At 53.9% G+C, this 15,325-nt stretch overlaps 1 protein-coding gene across 1 annotated transcript in view; it reads right to left on the bottom strand.

Moving 5' to 3' along the window:
* Positions 1 to 15,325, bottom strand: part of PLXNA2 (plexin A2) — a 137,344-nt gene that overhangs the window by 21,060 nt on the left and 100,959 nt on the right. The window contains exons 15-22 of the mRNA XM_059487865.1: positions 15,173 to 15,309; positions 11,864 to 12,031; positions 11,279 to 11,372; positions 9,803 to 10,042; positions 9,509 to 9,652; positions 8,133 to 8,367; positions 6,742 to 6,884; positions 3,897 to 4,165 (exon numbers count right to left, since the gene is read on the bottom strand). Coding sequence (XP_059343848.1) covers positions 3,897 to 4,165; positions 6,742 to 6,884; positions 8,133 to 8,367; positions 9,509 to 9,652; positions 9,803 to 10,042; positions 11,279 to 11,372; positions 11,864 to 12,031; positions 15,173 to 15,309 — 1,430 coding nt within the window. The remainder of the gene's footprint in view (positions 1 to 3,896; positions 4,166 to 6,741; positions 6,885 to 8,132; positions 8,368 to 9,508; positions 9,653 to 9,802; positions 10,043 to 11,278; positions 11,373 to 11,863; positions 12,032 to 15,172; positions 15,310 to 15,325) is intronic.

Here is a 15,325-nt window from a genome sequence, read left to right as displayed (position 1 = left end):
CATCCCCATCCCTGTCCCTGTCCCCATCCCCATCCCCATCCCCATCCCCGTCCCTGTCCCTGTCCCTGTCCCCATCCCCATCCCCGTCCCCGTCCCCATCCCCATCCCCGTCCCCGTCCCTGTCCCTGTCCCTGCAGCCCATCCCAGCCTGCCGGGGCTGGTGACAGCCAGCCTGGTGACACTCAGGCCCCCCGCACGTGGCGCAAATTACAGCCTGGCTCAGTAAATCACTGGGATTTGCGGCAGCTCCCGGCAATCAGGGACAGCCGAGTGACAATGGCAGGGAAATTGCAGCTTTCTCCCCGGTCCCACCCAGTGTCCTCTCCCCGCATTGTGCCCGAGATTATCTCTAATTTAAATACAATGGCTCCTAATGGCAGCTTTAACTCTGCCTCTGCGGGGCCCCGAGGGTTTGCTTAAAGCTCCACAGCCGCTTCTCCTGGGATGGGATGGGATGGGATGGGATGGGATAATGGGATGGGATGGGATGGGATGGGATAATGGATGGGATAATGGGATGGGATGGGATGGGATGATAGGATGGGATGGGATGGGATGGGATGGGATGGGATGGGATGGGATGGGATGGGATCCATGGGATGGGATGGGATGGGATGGGATGGGATGGGATCCATGGGATGGGGTGGGATGGGATGGGATGGGATAATGGATGGGATAATGGGATGGGATGATGGGATGGGATGGGATGGGATGGGATGGGATGGGATCCATGGGATGGGGTGGGATGGGATGGGATGGCTCTGGTGGTCGTGGGGTGTCTCAAATTGGAGCCCCAGCCTTGTGCCGGGGAAAGCTGCTGTGACCATGACCCTGGCCAGCTGTGACCACAACCCTGGCCAGCTGTGACCATGGCTTTGCCTGGCTCAGCCTTCCACTCATGGACACCTGGATCTGATCCAAATTCCAGCAAGCAAGGAAGGATGAATGCAATTCCCTTTCCTTTGGGGACTGCCCTCACCATGAACCAGGTCACCTCCTCCTTAACCTGGAGAGGGTCACATCTCACTCCAGCCCCATTTTCCCTGTTCTTCCCCTTAAATGAGGGGCTGCCTCTTGCTCTGACTCCCCACAGCATTTTCCAAGTGCTTGGAATTACAAGCACACACCAAAGAAGCACAGGGCTTGATTCCAAAGCCAGGCACATCAAAAATAAACAGGAGCCAGAGATTTCAACAAACAAAAACTGACACCAGTCGGCCAACAGACCTGGGGTAACATCATCCATCATCTCCTAGGATGGCAACATCTGTCAGGAATTCGTGAAAATGTCTGCAGATCCCCGAAGAATTTAAGGCTGAATTGATTAACTGCCTAAAAATTCATCCTACAAATTGACACTCACATCGTTCTCCTGTTTGAAATATTTCAGGCACCCAATTAAAGAGAAGAAGCACCAGCACCCTTTTGAACAGCCCTAGAAAATGGAGAGGCAGTGACACAAGCCACAGACGAGGTGAAAAACTCAGAAAATAACACATTCAGGGCTTCGGGGGGAATATTAATTTAATAAACTACTTTGTTAATAGAATATTAAATGAAGAACTAGCAAGTCTCCCAATTAGCCCTCCCCGTGAAGCTGCTGTGTCCTGTCCCTGTGGGCTGCTCATGACACCAGCTCTGAAAAAGCACTGAAAAGTGGAGGGACAGAGAAGGTGGGGAATATTGATGTGGGGAATGGGATGGGATGGGATGGGATGGGATGGGATGGGATGGGATGGGATGGGATGGGATGGGGTGGGATGGGATGGGATTTATAGGATGGGATGGAGATGGAGATGGAGATGGAGAGGGAGATGGAGATGGAGAGGGAGATGGAGATGGGGATGGGATATTTGCAGTGCCACAGTCCTGAGCACAGCCAGCAATGGAGTCAGTGCTGGGTTCATGCCCTGTGTTGGTGGAAAGGGGCAGCTCTCTCCCTCCTTGGTGCTGGGAATTCCTGCATGGAGCATCCCTACTCTCCTCTGCCTTGCAAATGGGAAACTGCCTCACAGCCCAGGGCTTGGCCTTTCTCCTTCACATGGAGGGCTTTGCTGAGCCCCCAAATCTTCTGAGCCCCCAAAATCTGCTGCCAGCTTTTGAGCTGCCCCTACAAGCATTGCTCTGTGCCATCACCAGCCTCTGGATTTTTAAAATCTGGAGCTTTTAAAAATCCACTCCAAAAAATAAAAAATAAACTCCTGGAGATTGCCAGGGCAGAAGAGAATCCCTAGACTTGGAGCCAACCCTCCTCATGCTGACCACAGAAGGATCCAGAGATGATTTTCCAAAGGAGCCTGACAAGAGCGCCCAGCCTTGGCTGCTCCGGCAAGAAAACAAACCTAAACAAAACGAGCTGGGAGAACCTAAAAAATAAATATGTGTTTTATTAATTTTCCCTGCTCTATGTAGGTCTCCAAACTGCTGTTGCCAGCAAGCAGAGCAGCTGTTTGATTTAACGTCAACTTTCTTGCTGCCTCCCGCGAGGGGCAGTCGTGGAAGAAAGAGAGAGGGGAAAGCCAGGAAGAAAAGAGGGAAAGAACTGAGTGTCAGTTATCAACTGCTGCCACCAGAGAGCTCAAAACATTCTGAAAAATAGTGTTTCACTTCATGGCTGATCACTCCTTATCAAGTCAGAGCAAGGAGCTCCAGGCTGGGCTGGGCACAGGGTTGGGACAGGTCTGCAGGCCAAGGTTTAACAGGACCTGGAGCATCAGGACAAGGAATAAAGCTTTTAAACTGAAAGGGAGTAGATTCGGACTAGATATAAAGCAGGGATTTTTATAAGGATGGTGAAAAACTGGCTGAAATTGCCCAGATTGGTGGAAGATGCCCAATTGTATGATTCCTGTTTAATGGGTAAATGCTGGTGCAGGACAGACAGCCCAAAGCACAGACAGCCCCCGGCCCTGACTCCTTGCTGGCTGTGCAGGGAGGAGGGGGCACAGCTCTTATCACCATGCCTGTGTTTTTTGGAGCGCCAGGAAAAGTCATTATTGATGGCTGAGGCAGAAGACGCCTTCCCAGTGACTCGTCAAACCACGGGGGAAATTAAGGCGGCTTCCTTTGCCAAGATGAGTTATTGCCTCCGCAAACACAGCCAGATTTAAAGCAATTTCCTGTCAAGTATATTCATTGTGGCTGCAGGGACTCCTGAAATTTTCCTGGAGCTGTGAAATCCTCCCCTCTCCTCCAGTGTGATGCCAGCAGAGCCCCAGCACAGCCCGGGGGCAGCACTGGCCAAGGCCAGGCTCTGCAGGACCCCCAAGGATGGGGAGAACAGGGGGAGCCTTTTCCTTGTGCCCACTGTTTAGCCCCACATTAATGCACATTTTCCCCCTGTTTTCTTGCTGGCACTTCCCAGCTCTGCCTTGGTGAGTTTCTCAATCCATGCTGAGCTCCTGGCCTAGGTGTGGCACATAAATCTGGCACAAAAATGCAAATAGAACCAGAGGATCTGGTCTGGGACCCTGTCCAGCCACCTGTGAATGCCCAGAGCAGGGCCAAGCCCCCATCCTGGACCCAGGTGAGGGAATGGATGGAGAGCAGCAACTCCCTTCCAACACGCTGTAGAGCCCTCAGATCACAGAATCCTGGAATTATTCAGGTCAGAAAAGACCTCTGAGATCATCAAACCCAACCTATGTCCAATCCCCACCTTTCAACAAGACCAGTTCCTCCAGAGCCCTCAGATCACAGAATCCCGGAATTATCCAGGTCGGAAAAGACCCCTGAGATCATCAAACCCAACCTGTGCCCAATCCCCACCTGCAGCCCCTCCAGACACTGCAGCACCTCCCTGGGCAGCCCCTCCCAGCCCTTTCCATGACTGAACTCCCCATGAAATCCCCACCAGCCACCCCCAGGACCCCTCCCCTGCCCGTGCCCGGCCTCACCTGCGCAGGAGCAGCTTGGGGTGGTTCTTGTTCTCCAGGTTCTTCTCGATGAGGTCGGAGAGCAGCTGCTTGAGCACGTCGGTGGCGTACTCCAGCTTGCCCTGCAGCCCCGTCATGATCAGCGAGGCCACGTTGCCGCGGTCGCGCATGGAGAAGCTGCGCTGCAGCTCCAGCGTGCGGATGAAGGTCAGCAGGAACACCTTGTTGTTGATCAGCTGGGCAAAGAGCTTCAGGGCCTTCTCCACGCTCTGCTGTCCGTTCCCCTGCACCTGCAGGAGGAGATGGTGGCCGTCAGATGCAATGTGAGGGGACAAGGGACAGCGGGGCAGCGCTGCCAGCACCGGGGGAATCTCACGAGCAGGGAATGTTTTGGGTGGGAAGGGACATTGAGACCCTGTCCAGCCACCTGTGGGAAGGGACATTAAAAATCTGCTCATCCCACGCCCTGCCATGGCCTAGATTAAAAATCTGCTCATCCCACCCACCCTGTCCCAGGGTGCTCCAACCTGGCCTTGGGCACTTCCAGGGATCCAGGGGCAGCCACAGCTTCTCTGTGCCAGGACTTTCTCACTCTCACAGGGAATAATTTCTTCCCAAGATCCCATCTAACCCTGTCCTCTGGCAGTCTGAATCCATTGTCCCTTGTCCTGCCCCTGCACTTCCTGATTAACAGTCCCAACTCCAGCTCTCCTGTCACCCCTTCAGAACCTGGAAGGTGCTGGGAGGTCTCCACACAACTTTCTCTTCTCCAGACTGAACATTTCCAACTCTCCCAGCCTGTTCCAGCCTCCTGGCCTCCTCTGGAGATGCTCCTGCAGTCCCATGCCCTTCTCACACTGGGGGCATCAGGATGGTTTAACCCTGGCTGCACCCTCAGGATCTCAGCATCCCTGGATGTGGTTTCTGGTGCATTTTGAGCAAATCTCCCCTTCCACAGCTGCCCTGAGCCCTGGCTGGGAGCTGCACTCTGTCCACACCATAAAGCAGCAACCTGGAGCCTAACGCCCCCAAAAATGACACCCAGTTCTGCTTGTTCTGCACAAAAAGTGACACTCTTGTAAGTAAATTAAATACTAATTTAGACTATTGCTTTATTATGGGCCAAGTGTAAAAAATTAATTGAGGCTTTCAGCCAGTTGCGGATTGAAGTAATTCATTACAAGTGAAAATGATGACTGCATGAAGCAACTCTTTACCAAACATCTTGGAGAGTTATCTATTGGTTTTACTAACGTTATATAATTAAGCAACTGTGTAATTGGCAACACATTTATCACTTCTGCAATTCTGTTTTTCACGAGTGAAAAAAAAAGCAAATTCATATTTGTTTGCTGGAGTGCCAGCTTCTCTGGCAACTCCAACAGCAAACATAATGCATGGAGCTGGAGAACTCGGAGCAGGAATGGGCTGGGAGAGGCTGCTCCTGTTTTAGCAACACCACAGCAATGCTGGGTGCTGGTGGCTGAGGAAAGAAACCCAAATTAATGCTTTAATGGTGGGGAAAGCCTGCCTGGTTAAAGGAATCCAGCCCTAAAGCAAGCAGGACTCCTCCCTCCTACATCCATCCCTGGTCTGTGTGGGGGAAACAGGGTTTCAGGATTTACTGGGGCAATCCCAGTGCCTGAAAAGCTGAGCTGAGCCTCTGCACATGCCACGGGGAGGATGGCAGCTCCATCGTGGGCATCACAGCCCCATCCCAGGTGTGAGGTGATGTTCATGAACCCCATCCCTATTCTGGCCCCCTCCCAGGTGAGCAGGGCCCATCTGCCAGGGCACTGATGGACCCCTGCGCCTACCCAATTCCTCCGTATTCCCAGTGAAAGTTTTTTGTGTATTTTTACGCATCCTGGTGGGAAATCCAGGGAGATGGAAGCGCTTGCTCCGAGGCTGGAATGCCTGGGCATTCTCCTTGCCCTCCTGTGGACACGCGAGGGAACAGCAGCAGGATGCTCCGGGCAGGGTGCTCGGAGCTCTCACCCATCCCCTGTCCCACCAGTGACTTTGGAGCACTTTAAACACACCACAACTGCTCTGCCCTGCTCTGCCGCTGCCCTAGAGCGCTACAAACCCCCATAAAATAAAAATAAACCAACACCAGGGAGCAGAAGCCGAAAGGAATCCGGCGATGTGGGAGGAGATAAAACTCCAGACCGGGAGTTAAAATGAACCCTGCTGACCCCAGGGCATCCAATAACTGGTGCACAGGATGGGTTGCATCTTTTGTCAGGGGAATTTTTTAGATTGTAATAATTGTTTTTATACTCCTAATCATGTTCCCTGTCTAGTTAAGCGTATGCAGAAGCCCATAGGGGATTAAGAAAGAAAAGGGGAGCTGTAGCATCCCATGAAGCTGGATCACACCTGTGTGGTGTCACAGACATCTTTTCATGAGAAATCTCTCCTTAGGATTTTTTTCCTCCTGAGAAGCTGAGAGGCCTCAGGAACAAAATGTAAACAATGGTTATCTGCTGCTGTGGAATGCAACAGGTGCATCTGGGATTGGTCTCGTGTGGATGTTTGGAATTAATGGCCAGTCACAGTCCAGCTGGCTCAGATAGAGAGCCGAGCCACAAACCTTTGTTATCATTCTTTCCTTTCTATTCTTATCTTACCCAGCCTTCTGAGAACTTTTTCTTCTATTCTTTTAGCATAGTTTTAATGCAATATATATCATAAAATAATAAATCAGCCTTCTGAAACATGGAGTCAGATCCTCATCTCTTCCCTCATCCCAAGACCCCTGTGAGCACGGTCAGAGTGTGGAGCCCTCAAGGCGCTGCAGGGCTCCCTGAGGGCTCAGGTGGAGCCAGGGGAGCTGGGGCAGGGCAGGGTGGGTGCGGGTTACCTCCAGCTCCCTCAGCACCGGGTGGTCCTCGATGCCCGGGAACAGCACGCGCATGGCGTAGGTGCGGTAATCCAGGTAGGGGATGCCCGAGCGGTCCAGGTCGCTGGTCAGCTCGTTGATGTCCGTCTGCAGCTCTGCAAAGGCTGTTCAGGGAGAGGACAGGGCAGAGCTCAGCTCCGGGGGGATCTGGGCAGGGCTGGATGGGTGCTCTCCCCGTGGGCAGGGCAGCTCAGGGAAGGGTTCAGGTCGGAAAGCACCCCTGGGATAATCAAATCCAACCTATGTCCGATCCCCCCCGTTGCCAACAAGACCAGCCCCAACAAGCTCAGCAGCCCTGGAGGCTCCATCTCAGCAGCCCAGGGTGGCAGAGCAGGCTGTGCTCGGAGCAGAGACTGAGAACAAAGCTGTGGTTCATTTGTATGCAGTTCACACCTGTGCACACACACCTAAAATCCCTTTAAAGGCTGTGCAGAGAAACAAGGATCTGTTTTCATAACTTGCTGCCTCCCCTGTTTTCCTTTCTTCTTGTTTTCCTCCTCTATCAACAGTTGGCAAGATAATCAAATCTGATGCAGATCAGATCTGAGCTGCAGCAGGGGTCAGGAAGGGATTTATTTTCCCTCTCCTAACACGGTGTTGTACAGCTGGATGTGTCTCCTCCTGTTCCCTCTCCAAAGTGTGACACGCTGGCTCAGGAAGCCTCTGTACCCCAGCTGGGCTGTGCCAAGCTGAATCTGTGCCTTCTCCTGAATACATCTCAATTTTTGCCCTGTGCTTTCAAGGCTACCCTTGAAATCAGCTGAACAAATCCAATGCAATTCTCTCTCTCCACTATGAAATGTGCAGTCATTAATTTTGTTTTGATTAAGCCCCTTCCCAGGTGGGAGGAACAGGAAACAACAGCAGCACCTCCCAAAAATCCCCCTTCACCTGCAGGGTGAGGAGGCTCAGCTGCCTCCTTGCAAGGCACAGGACTCGTCCATGTGGAAACTCTCAAGCAGCAGCTCTGGGTACTCCAAATAACACCCAAAATTCAGGCAGGGTGCCTAAGCAGCATCAAGCTCTAATCCTATTCTTTGCACATCAGAGCCATGTCTGCTGCTCACCCACTGCGGGCTGTCACCCTCCCATGGTGGGGCAGGAATGGAAACCTCCAAAAATCCCACAAAAACCACAAAAAAACTCACAAAATTCCCACAAAAACCACAAAAAAACCCACAAAAAACCCACAAAAAATCCACAAAAAAACCCACAAAAAACCCACAAAAAATCCAAGGAGCTCCCACAAACCCCAAGGAGCTCCCTGCTGCATGCCTTGGGGTACTGGGAGAACTGGGACCCCTCCCATGGATGTGCAGCCCCCAGGGCCCCCCAGCCCCAGCAGCACTGACCCTCCTTGCACTCCAGGGCCACCCGGGACTCCAGGTTGTCCATCTGCATCTGCAGCCTCTTGAGGGTGAGGTCGTTCTCGCGGGACTTGCGCTTGTAGGCGATGAGGACGATGATGACGATGATGAGGAGCAGGGAGCCGCCAGCCGCGATGCTGACGATGGCGGGCAGGGTCAGCAGGCTGTCAGACACGATGCTCACCGAGCCGGGGGAGAAGGTGACGCCCCCAACACGCACCTGCAGGGCACAGAGCTCACTGAGAGCAGCTCAGGCCGTGCCCCTGTGCCAAAGCCCGTCCTGCCCACCACAGGGCCCTGCAGATCCCTGGGGAAGCACCGAGCCACCTCTGCACAGAACAGAAAACCCCAATTGCCTTCAAACACAGAGGGGGCTGCTTGTGAGAGCACAGGGAGGCTTCAAGTGATGATAAATGTGCCAGCCCTTCGCTATCTGGGCTTTGTTCTTATTATCTGATGGCTCCATTTGACTTTCATTTTATAAGCTTTCAACTCCTTTTCGTAAGCCGTGGACGTTAACAAGCCCCTGATCATTCCACTGACAAGAAACCAGAGTGACTGCAAGGGCAGAGCAGGGAAGGGAGCAGAGAGCCCCACGTGAGAGCAAACAGGCTGGAGTTGACACCAGGACAGGCTTTTCTTGGACGTGCCCTGGCCGCAGATGTGAGCAGCTCTCAGCTAGGTTAGGCTGCTGGGAGTCACACTGTGATAATCTGAATATGTTTTGGATGCTGAACTTCAAGGGAAATAAATCACAATTACAATCTCATTTGGGCTCTGCTCAGGCAGCTCAGCAGCTGGGGCTTGGTCTGCAGGAGCAGCAGAGGAAGCAGCAATGCCCAAACCCTGAGCAGAGGGAGGCACTGAGGGTTATCTGGATCAGGGGGTTGATCCAACCACTCCAGGGTTCAGATGTTCCTGGCTCCTGCTTCGGGAAAAGGCAAAACCTTTCCATCCACTTGGCAGCTCAGGTCTGTCTCTGTGGCTGATTAACCCCTCCAGGAGGGAGAACACTGGGAATGATCTCGACTTCATCCACAGCAAGGATGGCACCCAGTGCCAAAGGCACTGCCAGGAAGATTTGTTCCTTCTAGAAGGCTCTGAGGGGCATTTTTCCTTCTAGAAGGGAGTGACTCTGAGGGAAGGACAAAGTCTCTCCATGCTAATCCACATCAATATTTTAAACTTCCAATCAGACACCCATAAAATGGAGAATCCTGCTGGGGATTGTGGATCCAAGTGAGTCAGGGAGCTGGAGAAGGAGGAGAAAGGGTGGGGAGGAGAGGGAAGGGGATGCTGGAGGAGGATGAAGGGTGATGAGGAGGGGGAAGGGGATGCTGCCAGGACATGCAGCCCCTCACCATCACTCTGTGCTGCCCGCTGAGGGTGGGGGGCTCGCAGAGCAGCTGCGTCTCGGACACGGTGACGGCGCAGGGCGTCTCCCCGATCAGCACCGTGTAGTTGAGCTTGGCTCCTCCCGGGGCGGGCGGGCACAGGTTCCTGCCCTGGGGACACGGGGACACAACACCGACAGAGATGCAGCACGTCCCTCCAGCTCCCAGCTCATGCAAACAGCTGGGCTCTGTTTAGGGCACCCCAAACTCCGCAGCCCGGGGGTTTTGGGGCTCCCCAAGGCTGAGGCAGGCTCTCCTTACCTTCAGGATGATGGGAGAGCCCGGCTTCTGCTCCAGCACCCCGGTGGAGCTCAGCATTTCGAAGGTGGGGTCGGGGTAGTAGATGAACTTGGTGTCGTTGTAGAGCAGCAGGGACTGGACGTTGTTGAAGATGAAGCCGAACTCGTCCGGGCGCTCCACGGCGTCCAGCCCCGGGCGGTACTCGGCCGTCAATGGGGGAGCCAGGCAGGCCAGGGCCGTGGAGTTCAGCACCTTGCACACCTGGGGAAAGGGGAATTTCTGCAAGGAACACTCTGCCCTGAGCTGGACCCTGATGCTCTGGAGGATGGGAAGCCCAGTGGGTTCATTTTTAGCTGGGAGTGTTTAATCCAGTCCTGATGATCCATGGTCTCAGAGGTCTTTTCCAACTTTGCTGATTCCATGAAGCATTACTGCCATGATTTGGGGTAATTTGCTTCTCCTCCAGCCAGCATGAAGGCGCTGGGGTGGAGATGGAGGGTGAGCCCAAAAGGAGCCGTGTTTCAGTGGAGCTAAAGGCTCACACAGCAGCTCTCGCTCATTTTTCTTTATTTTTTTCCCATTTCATTCCACTTTCCTCCTCTGTAGCTCTGAAGCAGACCCATAGGGAATACCAGCTCCCTCTGCAAATGGGCGATTAGAGGCCATTCCCAAATGCCAGCGAGGGAAGGGAACAGAGCATGTGACACTGGTGGGCAGGAGGGAACGTGAAGGTCATCTCCTGCTGGGCTGCTCACCCACAGCTCCTGCAGCCCTCAGAGCAGGGAAATCACTGATTTATGGGGCTCTCGCCTTGGAAAGCAGCAAGAGCCCAACCATTTGGCCTCTCTCCATAACTGAAAGATTTAATTTCACTCAATTTTGTGTCTTCAGAATTATTTTTGTAGCACTGTAACTGCAAGTGCTAGCAACAAAATTAGATGTCTTTTTAAAAAGAGCTCGGATGAAAAAAGGTCTTGAGGGGGAGAAAAGGAATAGGAAAAGATCTCTCAGTGATTTGCCCTTTCCAAGAGAATACAGACTCAGTCACAAAGATCACTGCATAGAAACAATATATTTCAGCTTTACTTGGCCAGAATAATTTCTGAAATCCTGGAGGTTCAAATCTTACACACAAGAACCTCGCTCAGTCCCCATTTAGCTGGGGGTGCATCTCAGCTTCTCACTCATGGACTGGAAGAATACAGAGGAAGGAGGCAATCTCACATTTTGTGTGCTAAATTCCCTCTTCCCAGTGTCCCCAGCTTGGGGGAGCGCAGGAAATCCCTCCAGAGCAGCTTTTGCTGTGTCAGACATGCCCAGGGAGGCAGCCCTGGCAGCAGCACCCATGCAGGATGATGCTCCTTGCCCAGCTGGCAGCAGTGCCCATGCAGGGGTGCAGGAGGCATCAGTGCCCATGCAGGGTGATGCTCCCAGCTGCAGCAGTGCCCATGCAGGGTGCAGGATGATGTTCCCTGCCCAGCTCCAGCCCCTACTCACGTTGATGAACTCCTTGCCATTGTGCTTGGCGCGGATCCGCGGCTCCTGGATCACGTCCAGGTTGGAGCCGGTGACAGTCAGGGGCGTGTGGCCGCTGTGGGAAGGCAGGAGGGGCTGATCAGGGCTGGGCTGGGCCCCAGGGACAAGATGCCAGTAGGGTTAGGAGGATGAGAACGGCCCAGGGCTTTCAGCAGTGTCCCTGTCGTGTGACAGCAGCAGCCGCCCTGGCCCCCACACTCCCTTTGATCAATATCAGCTCTTTCCTTTCTAGGTGGCCTAGTGGTGTTCCAGGACCACAAGAAGGAGCCTCTAAGGAGCAGTTGTGCCCTTCTGCAGCAGAGGGGGTGGTCTGGGCTTTGGTTGAGCCCCCAACTCCTGGTGCAGGGTCTGCTGTCACTGCCTGGCTGGACACAACCTCCCTGTAACCGCAGGCCCAATCTGTGCTAAATGCAAACCCAGGAATGCCCAGCCCTGACCTGTTCAGGATGCTGGGAGGCATGTGCATTCCCAAACAGCTCCTTTTTTGGCCTGGGTGTGTGCTGAGCAGCCCCAGAGCAGGGGAGAGCCAAGGAGGTGCTGCTTTACCTGGCGATGCTCCACTCGGGCTCGATGTGCTGCACCTTGGGGTCGTCGATGTACTCAAACAGCAAAGTCCTCTCCAGCTGAGCCCTGTCCACACTGACAGAGACCTGAACAGCCCCCAGGCCGTGGGCTGAGGGTGCTGACACACAAACAATCTCGTTCATGGATCTCCTGCACAGGAGGGAAACGGGCAGGGTTAATGGGATGGTGGATGTGGAAAGTCCTGTGGCTCATTCCTTTCTTAAAAAAATATCCCACTTATATAGTTACTATTTTAACCACAAAAATTACCTTTTTAACTACAAAACCACATTTATCACACTATTAAAATGTTAATACAGCACTACTAATCAACACAACAAAATACATATAGTAAATATCTGCATAGAGCCATATAACGTGCACTTTTCACACTGGTGTAGGGGCAGGAAACAGCCTTGGTCCTGTCCTGGGGCAGCCCAGAAAGGGCTGAGCCTACAGCCAGCACCAGACTGGTACCTGGGGAGCTGCAGAGGTGGGCAGGAGGGTTTGGCATGGAAGGAAAGGTGGGAGCCGTGCCCTGAGCTGTGCCCATGGTGGGAGCAGCACAGCCCCCCTGAAATCCCTCTTTGTGCCAAGCTGCAGCTCCCACATCCCCCCGAAGCCGCTGCCGTCTGCTGGGCGTGTGAAAGCAGATGGCTGCCTTTTCAATGGGATGCATGAGCTCAGTGAAAAGCCAAATTCTTCCCCTCCCCAGCCCAGTGCACACACACGAGGCTCTGTGAGCGGCACAATGAGCAGCCCCTGCCTGGGCAGGCTGCGGCAGTGGCAGAGCTGCCTCGGCTTTGTCTCCCCCAGAGCGGGGTGACCCCGGCTCGGCGCTGCCTGGCTGGACACAGCAGACCATCTGCTGCCACCAGAGCCCAGAGAAGGGGCAGGCAGTGACGCAGGGAGGCACTGCCACAGCACAAAGGGGTTGGTGAGTGGAGGGATGGGGAAGGGGAATGGGATCTGAGCATCCAGAACAGATCTGTTCCCGGCTTCGTGGTCACTGATGCTACAGAAGTGCTGGAGGGACATCTCTGTCACATCCTGCACGGCCACCTCTGGCTGTCCTTGCTGCTCAAACCGACCCTGGCTCACTGGAAAGTCAATGTTCTTTCTGTGGCTCCTTTAGTTTGGTTCCCCCAGGGCAGAGGGCAGGCAGGTCTGCAGCACCTCACTGCCAGTCTGCTGCTTAAATCAAAACCTGAATGGGCGACCTTCACCACCCTCACCATCCTCAGGGGCTGCGGAGGTGCCTGGGCGGCTGAGGCTCAGGTGCAGCCGTGTCCCTGCTCTGTTTCCAGCAAAGCTGTGAGCCAGGGGGACAAGGTGTGTGTGCTCCCTTCTCGGGGTCCTTACACCCCCCCTGCCCTCTCTAATGGGCACTCAGGAGGGCATGGAACAACAGGCACCACAATGTTCCCAGCTCACACCTCAGTCCTTCTACCCTCCACATCCGAGGGGACGGAAAGAGTCCCCTTAAACATCTCAAATCACCCCTGAAACACCTCAAACAATCCCCTGAAACACCTCAAACATCCCTCTGAAACACCTCAAACAGCCTCCTGAAACAATCCCCTGAAACACCTCCAACAACCCCCTGAAACCCCTCAAACCAACTGCACTGGCCGTTGCTGCTGATGCAATAACACATCCACCCCTTCCTGCCCTGCTGCTGCTCCTTTTCCTATCCTCACTTGGTTTTATCACATCCACCTTGTTTAATTTAGCCACAAAGGCTTCCTTGTGTGAGGAGTGGGATTCTCCACAGATTCTGTGCAGCCTGGCGGGTTCCCGCCCTGCTGCTGCCCACTGCCCTGCCTGCTGCTGCCCACCCCGTGCCTGCCCAGCTCTGGCACGGGCTGGCAGTGATGCAGGGCTGCTGGCAGAGCAGCTCCCAGCTCCCTGTGATCAGCTAATTAGCTTTCTGTGCTATTATTGTGTCGTCATGGTGAATCTGCCCACTCCTCGGATCAGAGAGGGGAGAATGGGGGAAGCTGTAATTAGAGGGAATCTCATTAGGAACTGCTTCATCTCATCAGGCTCCCCCACGCCCCGGAGCACAATTGGAGTTCATTGCCTCAGAGCAGTCCCAGGCATGGCCCCAGTGAGGATGGGGCACTCAGCCACTGCTCCCTGGCTGAAATTTCTGTCCTGCTGCCATCAGAACTCCCAGGGCATCCAAAACCCCTCCAGGTTTTGCAGGTCAGGAGCTGCAGGCTGCCTGAACAGGATCAGGGGTTTGTTTAAGGGATGATATTCCAGGATGATATTCCAGGGCTGGCCTCACACCTCTGCTGTTGCCTGTCTCCACCTGAGGCAGCAATTTGGCATCTTTGTTTGGGATGTGGGAGGAAATATTGATGGGTTGGTTACACTGCTCAACACCTGGAGGGCTGAGCTGCGCTGGAAGGTTCTGGAATGCCCTGAGCACCATCCTGGGACGGATCCAGAGCAAGCCCTGCTGATAACCCAACGTGCTCCCACACCTGATAACCCACAGCTCCCACATCCCAGAACCTCTCAGGCTTTTGGATGAGAAATTCACCTCCAGGGACCTCTGCTTTCCCAGAAACTTCCTCAGCTCCTCCTGGGCAGCCTGGGTGAGGATCTGGGAGGCAGAATCCCTTTGGATGCCAGGCTGTGCCCACCCCAGCAGGGTGGGCAGGGCTGTGTACTGATACACACAGATGTAAACCACACGTCTTTTTTAACTAAGCCCCAGGAAAACCCATTAAACCCTGCAAATGTCAACTCTGTGTTTACACTGCTGGGGAAAAAGCAAATTTGCCATGGAAATCCCAGCAGAGATTGATGGCTGTGCAAGTTCCTCAGCAGGAGGTGTGAGCAGACCCTTGCCTGTCTCTGCCCTGAGGATCCCAGACCATTTTTAGGAGTTGGAGGCACCTGCAGCAGTGGCTACAATAAAATCAATGCAGGTCTGTGAAAAGAGAAAGGAGGTATTTCATATAAATGTTCCATTTTCTTCAGAGCAGCCAGGCTGGGGGCAGGTACTGGTGACCAATATAAGCACATTTCCATCCCAGTGGTGTTTCACTGTGATTTTCAGAGCAGTTACCACTGGAACAGCATTAAATGAAATAATGAACAGCACTGACACCGACGAACCCCTCCCTGGCCATGCAAGCCTCCATCACAATAAAAGAGAAGATGGTTTCATGCAATAAAGGAGGGAGCCTTAGGGGCTTCCCAGATGGATTTTTGCACGCTCAGCTCCAGCAGATCCGAGCTGGGACGGGAGCTGCGGGAGCCTGTGGTGTCTCTTACTGCAGGAACTCGCAGGTCTGGTTCCCCAGGAGCACGGAGACGCGGCTGCCAGCGCCCAGGTGCTGGCCAGAGATGGTCACCATGGTCCCTCCCGACTCCGGGCCGCGGCTGGGGCTCAGGAAACTCACAGCTGGGGTCTGCAGGGAGGAAAGG

Source organism: Ammospiza nelsoni, chromosome 23, assembly GCF_027579445.1.
Source record: "Ammospiza nelsoni isolate bAmmNel1 chromosome 23, bAmmNel1.pri, whole genome shotgun sequence".
In the NCBI taxonomy this organism is placed as follows: Eukaryota; Metazoa; Chordata; class Aves; order Passeriformes; family Passerellidae; genus Ammospiza; species Ammospiza nelsoni.
The sequence above is the reverse complement of the archived record's forward strand: the minus strand, read 5'-3'. Positions and strand labels throughout refer to the sequence as shown.